At 39.6% G+C, this 14124-nt stretch overlaps 1 protein-coding gene across 1 annotated transcript; it reads right to left on the bottom strand.

The window, feature by feature from the left end:
* Positions 1–258: 258 nt before the first annotated feature.
* On the bottom strand, positions 259–13745 carry tbc1d15 (TBC1 domain family, member 15). The gene is made up of 17 exons (XM_087797927.1): positions 13653–13745; positions 11111–11212; positions 10861–10935; positions 9346–9505; positions 8958–9159; positions 8331–8433; positions 7964–8158; positions 6564–6692; positions 6394–6497; positions 6237–6331; positions 2304–2420; positions 2131–2231; positions 1882–1981; positions 1254–1351; positions 1045–1161; positions 853–939; positions 259–792 (listed from the first exon to the last, which is right to left on the bottom strand). Exons 1-17 carry the CDS (start codon positions 13674–13676, stop codon positions 622–624), a joined length of 1980 nt encoding a protein of 659 aa, XP_087654053.1. The 5' UTR covers positions 13677–13745; the 3' UTR covers positions 259–621.
* Positions 13746–14124: the final 379 nt, after the last annotated feature.

The raw sequence follows: 14124 nt of genomic DNA, 5'->3' as shown, positions 1-14124 counted from the left end.
GTGAAGAGTTTGAAGGAGAAATGTGAGTTCTTCTACTAGAGCAGCCAGTGAAGAGTTTGAAGGAGAAATGTGAGTTCTTCTACTAGAGCGGCTCAGAATTCTGGCTGCAGAGTTTAGTATGAACTGCAGGCGAGACACATCCTTCTGGTTTAGACACTAAATAAACTGTTACAATAGTGTCAACGACACAAAGGCATGGATTATAAGATCCTGATCATGTTGTACCAGATTACTTTTCAATAAGAGGTCGACAAGTGCCTGGAAAAAGAAATAAAACAATCCTTTAATTTGACTTTATTTCACATTAATAATGTTTTTCAAACTGTAGCGTCGTCCATGATGAGCCTTCAAACTATCAAAATGTTATACTGTCGGGTGAACAGCAGGAAGTCACTTCGTTCATAAGCACACGGTTTCATGAATTACAAAAATAAGAATCTGATTTCTTTCAAAATATTTTTACATTTTTTTCCCTTCTCGACGTCGGAGAAGTCGGTCAGCGAAAACCAACGAGCATTCAAACACAAGAAGCGGCAGCTAGAAATGTCTTGTGTTCCAAATGTAGATGGCGCCAGCACTTCTACACACATGGCAACGAGTTTGAAAGTGCCGGGTTCTGGACTAGGACACAGGAACCCTGCAGCTGCTGTGGGATCCGTTCCCCTCTGAATGTCCGTTTGAACACGTGACGCCGCGAGCCGTCCGTCCCTCTGCGGGTGCGAAGCCGGCCGTCTCGTCCGAGGCCTCGTCCGGGTCGAATCCCAGGATGTTGCTGATGGATCTGGGTAAGTCCTGTGGAGTCAAGGATCCAGTGAGTCGCTTGTGAGTCGTCAGGGTGTGGGAGTCACATACCTTACACGTCTTCATCTGGAGACACATTCCTTCCGCCTTCTGCAAGATCTCCTCCATATCCAGCTTCATCGCGAGATCATTAATATGCTGCAACGCCACAGAACCTTCAGCTCAGTTGGATTCTCGGATCGTTAAAACATGTTTGCGCTAATGTTCAGTCCCGGTTCAAAGACGATCACTGGTTTCATTTACCTTCAGGATCTCGTTGAAGCCGTAGTTCTCCTCCATGATCTTCTGCTTCTCCGAGTCCAGGATGGCACAGCAGAGCAGCAGGTGGAAGTTCTCACAGGGGAGGCCGGTCCACATCACCTGGCGGTAGGAAGGAGGTCGAGGTCAGCTGGAGGTCGGGTGAATCAGTGCGAGTGTGTGTGTGTGTGTGTGTGTGTGTGTGTGTGTCTCACCTCCCAGAGTCGCATCACATCCTGGAAGCTGAGTTCCCTCTTGAAGCGGATCAGTAACCAGCGGAAGCAGAAGTACAAGTAACCAGAATCTTGAGACTCTGCAGAGATAATGTCAGTGACGTCATCCATACCAAAATCAATGTCAACAAAAACTGCACAAGGTTCTTGTTGGGGCCAGATGGCGGCTCGAAGTTATGAAAAATAAAGTGAACAATGAGAGGATTCACAGAAAAATGATTTCATATATGGAATGTATTTTTGATCCATTTTACAGATATACAGATGTTATAATATGTTATGCTATAATAACTTGTCGTCAACCATATACTGTATAAATAACAGTTCAGAGATGTGTAAAGTAATGAGCCGGGGTTGTTTTTTTTTTTGTTTTTTTTCTTTCACTTGCCATTGTCTATCAAAAACAAAACAATAAAATGCAAACGTATGAATGATGCCATGTCCATCTTCTTGTCAATAAAACATATTAAAAGAAAAAAGTTACTTTATTGGTCAAAGACCAAACGCTCCTTATTATCATTTCTACAGCCACACAATACAAACACACCGGGGGGGGGGGGGGGGGCACTGAGGTCATGAAAGGGTGACATGAGCGAGGAGTGAAACTTACCCAAGTAGTTCCAGAAGGACAAATCTAACAACCTAAGAAGTGTGCTCAGTTGGATCAGCTGGTTCTTCATTCCCTGCATCTGCTCCTCAAAGTTCTGGTGCTGAAACACACACACACACCCAAACACACACACACTGCGTGAATCAAAAGAATCTGTTGCTTCAGAGTTTCTTTGTCGGGATCTTTAAACTTTCATCATAAAAAAAGATCTGTCAGACGTCAGTCGAGAGATAATCAAACAACATTCACCATTTGGTCCATGAAGGCTACAAAGCACCAGAAAGCGTCCACTTCGTTCTCCATCACGTAGAGGATGGGGGACAGCAGGTCACTCATGCCCTGGACGTAACCTGGAAACAAAATACTGCAAATACTAACCAAGGAAATACACCTTTTTGTGAGCTCTGCTGAAAGCGTCTCACCCAAGTCAAAGTCAAACATGCAGTACGTCATGAGGACGTCGTGCAGAAGTCCTAGACCCGGGTTGTTGAGTCCCTCGTAGAAGTGGTTTGTTCGATCAGTCCGGTTCACGTCTTTCTCTAGATAGAAAAGAAGAGTTGGTGCGAGTTGGGCTGCAAGATATGTCGAAAGATATTGTGCAGGCACATGTGATATGTATATGGAAAACATGTGATCATTTATTATATTTTATTGTATAATTCAAGCTATTCCTAAATACACACCAATCAGTGTCACGTTCTGTAAAGTTGTCAATTTGTACTTTTATGTCTTGTTGTTGTTTACGTCTCTGTCTGTCTGTGAACTGTGTTAGGCTCGGTTGCTATGGTGACGGGTCTCGTCGGTGATGACTTAGCGCGGCTCAGTATATCTTCTGATTTAGTCAAACACTAGTGATCCAGTGAAGTAATACTAACTTATGATCTAGTCAAACACTAGTGATCCAGTGAAGTAATACTAACTTATGATCTAGTCAAACACTAGTGATCCAGTGAAGTAATACTAACTTATGATCTAGTCAAACACTAGTGATCCAGTGAAGTAATACTAACTTATGATCTATTCAAACACTAGTGATCCAGTGAAGTAATACTAACTTATGATCTAGTCAAACACTAGTGATCCAGTGAAGTAATACTAACTTATGATCTAGTCAAACACTAGTGATCCAGTGAAGTAATACTAACTTATGATCTAGTCAAACACTAGTGATCCAGTGAAGTAATACTAACTTATGATCTAGTCAAACACTAGTGATCCAGTGAAGTAATACTAACTTATGATCTAGTCAAACACTAGTGATCCAGTGAAGTAATACTAACTTATGATCTAGTCAAACACTAGTGATCCAGTGAAGTAATACTAACTAATGATCTAGTCAAACATTAGTGATCCAGTGAAGTAATACTAACTTATGATCTAGTCAAACACTAGTGATCCAGTGAAGTAATACTAACTTATGATCTAGTCAAACACTAGTGATCCAGTGAAGTATTACTAACTTATGATCTAGTCAAACACTAGTGATCCAGTGAAGTAATACTAACTAATGATCTAGTCAAACATTAGTGATCCAGTGAAGTAATACTAACTTATGATCTAGTCAAACACTAGTGATCCAGTGAAGTAATACTACCTTATGATCTAGTCAAACACTAGTGATCCAGTGAAGTAATACTAACTTATGATCTAGTCAAACACTAGTGATCCAGTGAAGTAATACTAACTTATGATCTAGTCAAACACTAGTGATCCAGTGAAGTAATACTAACTTGTGATCTAGTCAAACACAAGTGATCCAGTGAAGTAATACTAACTTATGATCTAGTCAAACACTAGTGATCCAGTGAAGTAATACTACCTTATGATCTAGTCAAACACTAGTGATCCAGTGAAGTAATACTAACTTATGATCTAGTCAAACACTAGTGATCCAGTGAAGTAATACTAACTTCTGATCTAGTCAAACACTAGTGATCCAGTGAAGTAATACTAACTTATGATCTAGTCAAACACTAGTGATCCAGTGAAGTAATACTAACTTGTGATCTAGTCAAACACTAGTGATCCAGTGAAGTAATACTAACTTATGATCTAGTCAAACACTAGTGATCCAGTCAAACACTAGTGATCCAGTGAAGTAATACTACCTTATGATCTAGTCAAACACTAGTGATCCAGTGAAGTAATACTAACTTATGATCTAGTCAAACACTAGTGATCCAGTGAAGTAATACTAACTTGTGATCTAGTCAAACACTAGTGATCCAGTGAAGTAATACTAACTTATGATCTAGTCAAACACTAGTGATCCAGTGAAGTAATACTACCTTATGATCTAGTCAAACACTAGTGATCCAGTGAAGTAATACTACCTTATGATCTAGTCAAACACTAGTGATCCAGTGAAGTAATACTAACTTGTGATCTAGTCAAACAATAGTGATCCAGTGAAGTAATACTAACTTCTGATCTAGTCAAACACTAGTGATCCAGTGAAGTAATACAAACTTATGATCTAGTCAAACACTAGTGATCCAGGGAAGTAATACTAACTTCTGATCTAGTCAAACACTAGTGATCCAGTGAAGTAATACTAACTTGTGATCTAGTCAAACACTAGTGATCCAGTGAAGTAATACTAACTTATGATCTAGTCAAACACTAGTGATCCAGTGAAGTAATACTAACTTATGATCTAGTCAAACACTAGTGATCCAGTGAAGTAATACTAACTTGTGATCTAGTCAAACACAAGTGATCCAGTGAAGTAATACTAACTTATGATCTAGTCAAACACTAGTGATCCAGTGAAGTAATACTAACTTATGATCTAGTCAAACACTAGTGATCCAGTGAAGTAATACTAACTTGTGATCTAGTCAAACACTAGTGATCCAGTGAAGTAATACTAACTTATGATCTAGTCAAACACTAGTGATCCAGTCAAACACTAGTGATCCAGTGAAGTAATACTACCTTATGATCTAGTCAAACACTAGTGATCCAGTGAAGTAATACTAACTTATGATCTAGTCAAACACTAGTGATCCAGTGAAGTAATACTAACTTGTGATCTAGTCAAACACTAGTGATCCAGTGAAGTAATACTAACTTATGATCTAGTCAAACACTAGTGATCCAGTGAAGTAATACTACCTTATGATCTAGTCAAACACTAGTGATCCAGTGAAGTAATACTACCTTATGATCTAGTCAAACACTAGTGATCCAGTGAAGTAATACTAACTTGTGATCTAGTCAAACAATAGTGATCCAGTGAAGTAATACTAACTTCTGATCTAGTCAAACACTAGTGATCCAGTGAAGTAATACTAACTTATGATCTAGTCAAACACTAGTGATCCAGTGAAGTAATACTAACTTCTGATCTAGTCAAACACTAGTGATCCAGTGAAGTAATACTAACTTATGATCTAGTCAAACACTAGTGATCCAGTGAAGTAATACTAACTTGTGATCTAGTCAAACACAAGTGATCCAGTGAAGTAATACTAACTTATGATCTAGTCAAACACTAGTGATCCAGTGAAGTAATACTAACTTGTGATCTAGTCAAACACTAGTGATCCAGTGAAGTAATACTAACTTATGATCTAGTCAAACACTAGTGATCCAGTGAAGTAATACTAACTTGTGATCTAGTCAAACACTAGTGATCCAGTCAAACACTAGTGATCCAGTGAAGTAATACTACCGTATGATCTAGTCAAACACTAGTGATCCAGTGAAGTAATACTACCTTATGATTCAGTCAAACACTAGTGATCCAGTGAAGTAATACTAACTTATGATCTAGTCAAACACTAGTGATCCAGTGAAGTAATACTAACTTATGATCTAGTCAAACACTAGTGATCCAGTGAAGTAATACTAACTTATGATCTAGTCAAACACTAGTGATCCAGTGAAGTAATACTAACTTATGATCTAGTCAAACACTAGTGATCCAGTGAAGTAATACTACCTTATGATCTAGTCAAACACTAGTGATCCAGTGAAGTAATACTAACTTATGATCTAGTCAAACACTAGTGATCCAGTGAAGTAATACTAACTTATGATCTAGTCAAACACTAGTGATCCAGTCACTCGTCTCTTTCAACCTCCTTTGTTAAAGCAACATATTGTAAGAACTTTTCATCTCGTCTCAGTTGTTTTCTTAGAAGATCGTGAACTTCCAAACATCCTTCTTTAAACCCCTTGACCTACACTACAGTACTCGCTCCTTCACGCGGCTACTTTTTAAAATCACACTCCAAGACACCAATATCTTTTATCGCACTTATTTCCAATATCCAATAGCCCTACTGTGAAATTATAATAGTGACCTCAGACACTTTCCATCAGTCAGTACGGCATATATCGCCACATACCAATTAAACTCTTGCAGTCTCTGAGTCTGGAGTTCCGCCTCTCTTGTTCCTCACTGACCGACTTCCACTGAAGCTTCATCCGAAAATACTCGTCCCTGCAAACACAAGTTTGCATCAGAGGAGTTCATCTCTCCACCCATGACGAGCACCTTCTTACGTTTTGCTTCTGTGCAGCACACGCCGCTCCTCCAGCGTACTGTCCCAGGGAAAGTATCCCAGCAGGAACTTCCACGCCTCTTTCCTGACGGCGTGACAGAGTCCCTGGAGAGTCACACGACCTTATTAAAAGTCCTTTTAGGAACAAAACGTTTGCAGGATTCTACTTGCCCCCTTGAACACGTGATGTTTGAGGTCACTGATGTTCATGATGCGTCCGTCTGCGTCTTGATATTTGCTCCAGTCTTCAGGCGACAGCGGCGCCTCCCTCGTCACTTGAGGCCGCATCCCCAGGTCGATCTAACGGAGGCGACAAGGAGGGAACGTCGTTATGTGATGCTTCCACTTCAAGCTCATTGCATCGAACCTGGGTCAAAAAATAAGTCCAGAATGCCTCAAGATAATCATAATGTTGCTTTAATTTCTCCTGACAGGGTCAAACTGTCTGGCATAATCCACACTATGATTAGACCAGATAAGTTTACTGTAAACTACGGCTGAACGATTAATGCCATTTGCGATTGACTCATAAATATGTTTTCATCACACTTTTAGTTTTTACACTAGTTTAGTGTTTGCAGTGAATATGTTTGTTTACAAGTGTCATCAGAGGAACTAAATAAACCTTTATTTTAAGGTTTGCTTCATTTGACTTTATCAAAAAATTACTTTAAACTTTATCTTGAGAATCAAAGAGAAATACATTCGAATGTTAAGTTAACCATTGATTGTATTATATTAAAGAAAATGCTTTTAAAAAAAAAGGACATTGAAAAAATAATCGCATAAATAATCGCAATATTTGGGAAAATAATCAAAATTATACTTTTTTCAATAATCGTTCATACCTACAGTAAATTATTATAAATGGAGGAAGTTATTTTAGCTTGTAAAATGTCTATATACCGTCTATGAAACCGGGGTATAACTGGAACAACACTTAAAAAACCTAAACCATCTAACCTCTTGACAAAAAGACTACAAAAATTGTAGAAAAACCACTAAATGACTGATGAGGGTTCTTGGTCCAAACAAAAAGTAGGGCACTTGTTTTAACATTAACTTGAGGGGAAAAATTATAACCATTTTTGACATTTCTCCAGGAAAAGAAAATGTACTTTCATACTTTATTTAGACTTTTTAAATGCAAAATCACAGACTTTCAAAAAAGGAATGCTCCTCCCATGATGCAACAATAATAGACTCAGGGACTCATTCATTCCTTGTGTTATTAAATGGTTTAATTCTGAATTTGGGGGCAGAAGTGAAAAGATAATAATCTTTGTATCTTTGTTATTTTTCTTTGATCCATGTTCTTTATCTTTAGACTTCGATTGTGTCACCTCAACTTTTTTCTTTTTTTTTGCACTTTGTTCTTGTTTTTATTATGAATCTATTGATGTGAGCTGGAAAAACGATTTCCCTAAGGAGACCTCCAGAGGATCAATAAAGTTTTATCCATCCATCCATCCATCCATCCATCCATCCATCCATCCATCCATCCATCCATCCATCCATCCATCCATCCATCCACTCTTGACCTGAACCAGCTACCCTCTCTGCCGACTCACCCTGGTGATGACCTCGAAGCCAGGTTCCTCTTGTTGATTGATCTCAAGGCCTGGAATGATTTCTCCCATAAGATCTGCCACCTCCTCTGGCGGACGTTGGTGCTGTTCCTCAGTTCCGCGAAAGGCATCGTAGATGTAGTTGGTGACTTTGGAGAAGCCGCCGAGCGTCGTGACATAAGGATCCTTCTTCAGCTTCTGTTAGACACACAGACACTTTAATCGTCAGGAGATGTGGAACACAGATGTGGAACACAGATGTGGAACACAGATGTGGAACACAGATGTGGAACACAGATGTGGAACACTGCTGACTCGTGGCTGGATCCACAGGTGAGGAATCTTACGAGGTCAAGGAAGCTGTCCCTACCTGTACAAGGCCGTAGTTGTTGTCGTCCAACAAGTTCTCAAAAGACTGTGACAGAACTTTGTTTGGAGTACTGACCAGCAGACGAGAGGAGTCTTCAGGAGACCTTGTGAAACAGAATAAAGAAATCAATAAAACATGCATGGATGAAAAGTAAAGTGTGAGGCACATTTAAAAAAAACAACAACAACATTACATCGGAAAGATTATTAATGGGGCCCAACAGAAAAAAAGTGCTTTTGATCGTTCAAAACATTCATTCATTCATTTTCTACCGCTGTATCCCTTATCGGGGTCGCGGGGAGACTGGAGTCTATCCCAGTATCATTGGACGAGAGGCAGGGGACACCCTGGACAGGACGCCAGTCTGTCTCAGGACACACAAAGACAGACAACCATTCACACACACACTCATACCTACGGACAATTTCCCCAAAGTTCTCAATCAACCTCTGTATGTTTTTGGACTGTGGGAGGAAACCGGAGTGTCCGGAGTAAACCCACACAACACGGGGAGAACATACTAACTACACAGAAAGGTCACTTCAATAGAGATGAAAATATCAGCAGTGGTGAGCAGAGAGAGCGACTCAAACACTAGAGAATGAACAGAAACTCGCTGGTACTCACTCGCTCAGCACAGCAAACTTCCTCAGTTTGTCCAGGAATTCTCTGCTGCCGCCCTGGTGGAAGTGTAGAGGCGGCAAACAAATGGACTCCTTCAGTGTGACGACCAGAACCGCCCACCCGTCTTCCTTCACCGAGATGCTTCTGAGGTCGGCAACATTGGCGGAGAAAGCCCACCGGCTCTTTTCCTGACTGTGGGTCACGGCTGATGTCAAACACCGCGAAAGAACACAGGGTTAGAGCTCAAGGATTTATACTATAGTTTTACATGTATAGTATGAATTATTTATTGTGTAATTTACATTTTAATACACCTCTGGTTATCTTAGGATTTTAGATCGATATGGTGTTCAAGGTAAAACTGATGAAAAATGAATTTTAAAATGATTACCGTCCCCATTGGTAGCGGGCTTCTTCCGAAAAGACACAGCATTGACCAGATCCCACTCCGTTTCATAGCTCAGTTGGTTCTCCTGCTGCTGCTGCTGCTGAGGAGCAGGAGGAGGACTTTGTCCGGGACTCTGAGACCACTGAACCACCGAGCTGGTATCCTGCAAGACACAAACAAATCAGTGACTTTTTCAGAAACTGTTTCCTTCAACTGAGAAAAATCTCTAAACTTAGGAAAATGTTGTCGGAACATGATCTGGATCTTATTATCCATGCGTTTGTTTCTTCTCGTCTGGACTATTGTAACAGTTTGTTTTCATGTCTTAACAAGAAGGATGTGTCTCGTCTGCAGTTGATTCAGAACTCTGCAGCCAGAATTTTGACCCGCTCAAGTAGAAGAACTCACATCTCTCCGGTCCTTAAAACTCTTCACTGGCTTCCAGTTTCTTTCAGGATCAACTTTAAAATTCTGGTTCTTACTTTCAGATCTATTCATGGTCAGACCTTCCATCAGTGATCTGATCCAGACTTACACCCCAGCTCGGGCTCTGAGGTCTGTGGATCAGAATCTACTTATGGTTCCACGCACACGGCTCAGGACCAGAGGAGAGAAATCTTTTCAGGCTGTTGCTCCTAAGCTTTGGAACGATCCTCTCTCTCTTTGCGCTTGATGGATCTACTGACTCCTTTGAGAAACACCTTAAGACATTTTTATTTGTTCAGGCTTTTCCTTGATTTTCTGGAACTCCTGTGTTGTTCTCAGTATTATCTTGATCTTTAAAGTATATACTTTTTTGAGTATTGTTTTGATTGTCTAAGCGCTTTGTGACCCTGGTCTCGAAAAGCGCTATATAAATAAATATTACTTACTTACTTACTTTTTAATGGTATGGACTAGTATTCACAGAAACAAATCTGAAGTTCCACATCAAAGTTAAGGCTCAGAATGACCATTATTGGACTCGATTTCTGTTTCCACTTGTCTTCCTGAGTTAGTTAGGTCGTTAGTTCGTTAGTTCGTTAGCTAGCGCTGTCCCTTGAACTGCAATTTCTGTTATATGCCATGGATCTCTGCCTGTCACATGTCCCTGCACATCAATCGGAACAACTCTTTATGTGACACTAAACTATACACGTTTTTTTTTCTCCATAAAATATGACAGCCGTAGGTAACGCCGACTAAACATTCAACAATACAAAATGATATTCTGTCACATGTGCAGTGTTTTGCTTTCCATGAGAGATCAGTAAACATGTTGAAACAGTTCTCATTAATAGATCAACACACATTTAAAAGAAACCATTTGTTTAGCTAGTTTAGACAAATCATTTCACATTCTATTAACATAACCGTTATAACAATTGGTAGAGTTGATTATTGTTATTAAAATGTCTGATCTTAAGAGTGTGACAATAACTAAGTTTTCTGGGGTGTCATGAAAACAGAGTCAATTACTCGTTTATTTCTTCAAGAATCAAGAAAATGTAAGTTATTCACAGAAAAGCATGAACACACCTTTCCAGCACAGAGCATAGTTGACGGGTCACCCGTCTCTTCAGAGGGTCTGAACTCTACCATGACGTCGCCGTCCTGACGAACGACACGGAAACATGATGATGAGACTTAATAACACGACGTTCAAGTCTCAACAACATTTCACATCGCATACAAGATGAACTTAGATGAGAGGTGAAAGGTCAACACAAACATCTACACAATATAAGTTCTAGAAAATAACAAGGTCAGCGTTAAAGAAGTTAATTACCTTATCAACAATCCTCAAGGCCCCAGAGACCAGCAGGTCTGGGTCCAGACCGTCATCCCCGCTGCCCGTGTGAATAAAAACTCCATTGTGTTCAAATAAAATCTGAAAGAAAGAATTATTTAACAACAATTCAGAAAATTATTAAACTAAAAGGTTGTAATATTTACTGTAGTATATCTAACCACATATATTATAAAATGTTATTACTAATGTTACAATATGTTTTTTTTAAATACTTAGTTTGCAGAAATTGTTTAAGGACAAGGATTTTTTTGGGTGGAATGTGATAGTTTTTTAGAGTCGGGTCTTTTGAAGCTGGAGAGGAAGGCTTGAGATGAAGAGCCAAAATAATGTGTTTGGGTGTCATTGATTGCGACTAAAAAGGTCAAAAATTAGAAACTACAATAAGAACGGCTAATGGCAACATGTGGAGAGTTGTCACAGTGGACACAATAGTGGAAGAATGTATAGAGGCACCAGGTGAACGGAGATAAGGAAGATAAGATAAGCAGCGACAATTCTGAGCAGCTCTGGTAGAAGAACTCACATTTCTCCGATCCTTAAAACTTACTAAATATCTTACTTTGAGATCTATTCATGGTCAGACCTTCCATCAGTGATCTGATCCAGACTTACACCCCAGCTCGGGCTCTGAGGTCTGTGGATCAGAATCTACTGATGGTTCCTGAACTTCCGGACCAGAGGAGAGAAATCCTTCCAGACTGTTGCTCCTAAGCTTTGGAACCATCTCTGTGTTTGATGATCTACTGACTCCTTCAAGAAACATGTGTGTTTGATGATCTACTGACTCCTTCAAGAAACATCTGTGTTTGATGATCTACTGACTCCTTCAAGAAACATCTGTGTTTGATGATCTACTGACTCCTTCAAGAAACATGTGTGTTTGATGATCTACTGACTCCTTCAAGAAACATCTGTGTTTGATGATCTACTGACTCCTTCAAGAAACATCTGTGTTTAATGATCTACTGACTCCTTCAAGAAACATCAGTGTTTGATGATCTACTGACTCCTTCAAGAAACATCTGTGTTTAATGATCTACTGACTCCTTCAAGAAACATCTGTGTTTAATGATCTACTGACTCCTTCAAGTAACATCAGTGTTTGATGATCTACTGACTCCTTCAAGAAACATCTGTGTTTGATGATCTACTGACTCCTTTAAGAAACATCTGTGTTTGATGATCTACTGACTCCTTCAAGAAACATCTGTGTTTGATGATCTACTGACTCCTTCAAGAAACATCTGTGTTTGATGATCTACTGACTCCTTCAAGAAACATCTGTGTTTGATGATCTACTGACTCCTTCAAGAAACATGTGTGTTTGATGATCTACTGACTCCTTCAAGAAACATCTGTGTTTGATGATCTACTGACTCCTTTAAGAAGCATCTGTGTTTGATGATCTACTGACTCCTTCAAGAAACATCTGTGTTTGATGATCTACTGACTCCTTCAAGAAACATCTGTGTGTTTGATGATCTACTGACTCCTTCAAGAAACATCGGTGTTTGATGATCTACTGACTCCTTCAAGAAACATCTGTGTGTTTGATGATCTACTGACTCCTTCAAGAAACATCTCTGTGTTTGATGATCTACTGACTCCTTCCAGAAACATCTGTGTTTGATGATCTACTGACTCCTTCAAGAAACATCTGTGTTTGATGATCTACTGACTCCTTCAAGAAACATCTGTGTTTGATGATCTACTGACTCCTTCAAGAAACATCTGTGTTTGATGATCTACTGACTCCTTCAAGAAACATCTGTGTTTGATGATCTACTGACTCCTTCAAGAAACATCTCAAGACACTTATTTGTGCTTTTCCTTGATTTTCTGAGACTCTTGTGTTTGTCTCTGTGTTATCTTGACCTTTGAAAGTATATATTATTTTGAGTATTGTTTTGTTTTTTTAAGGGCTTTGTGATCATTGTCTGGAAAAGCGTTCTATACATTTAAATTACTTACTTACAACCAATGAAGTTCATGGATATAGTAAAAAAGGACATGACGAAGACAAGTGCTGGAAGAGTCAAAATAACTGGAAGTGCCTCAACCCCAGATGTGAAATGACCAAAGAAGTATGTACGTGACGTATAACAGAAACGAAAGCTTGTTTTGTTTTTCCCAAACAACAACTAGTTTTGCGGTTGTAAATCAATTTTCTTAACGGTCAAATATGACCAATCTCAAGGTTTCAGTGCCTTTTTTTGTGGACCACCTTCTGACAGGGTTTTGTCGCCAACAGAAAGTATTCCACCTCAGTTGTTCCACTGGATCCTCACTCACAGCGGGAACTAAAAGTCAAGTCGTTCTCGCCACTTTGACAGGCGCATGTGGCTTCGATATTAAAGGTTGCAAATAGCTAACATGCTAACTAGCCGCTAACACTGGTTAGCACCGCATCACGGCCACGACACTCGTTCCAGGAGCGGCGACTGAGACTCGGTCAACGGAACCGCAGCCGGTGAACCCATCGGAAGCACTTCTAACGGCGTGAGAATGTGTCTTTTACCTGGAGAGTAAAATCAGCCGCCATGTCGTCAGCTGTCTTCTGATGACGTTCCGGTCACATGACTCGCAGCGACCAAAACATGCAGGACAGCTCAGCTTCAGACCCCGCGCATGCGCAACACCGAACGATGCCTTTATTACTTTGACACGTGATCAATTGACTTTGTTCATTTTATGATTTCATTTCCTGTCCTCGAGTTATATTTATATTTCATTTTTTATTTATATAGCGCTTTTTATAGACCAGGGTCACAAAAGCGCTTAAACAATCAAAACAATATTCAATAAAGTATATACTTTAAAGGTCAAGATAAAACGAAAATAATCCAGTCGGTACATCTATGTTAAAAACGTGTAAAGTTTGATACAATCGTTACAAATTGCGCATATATTCGGCATTTTTCCTGGGATTCTACGAACGCTATCATTATATAAGACTCATTTACTGGAAACGTATAATTTAACCAGTTGAC

Source organism: Callionymus lyra, chromosome 8 (assembly GCF_982586985.1).
Source record: "Callionymus lyra chromosome 8, fCalLyr1.hap1.1, whole genome shotgun sequence".
NCBI classification, from domain to species: Eukaryota; Metazoa; Chordata; class Actinopteri; order Syngnathiformes; family Callionymidae; genus Callionymus; species Callionymus lyra.
This window is presented reverse-complemented; position numbering and strand designations above follow the sequence as displayed.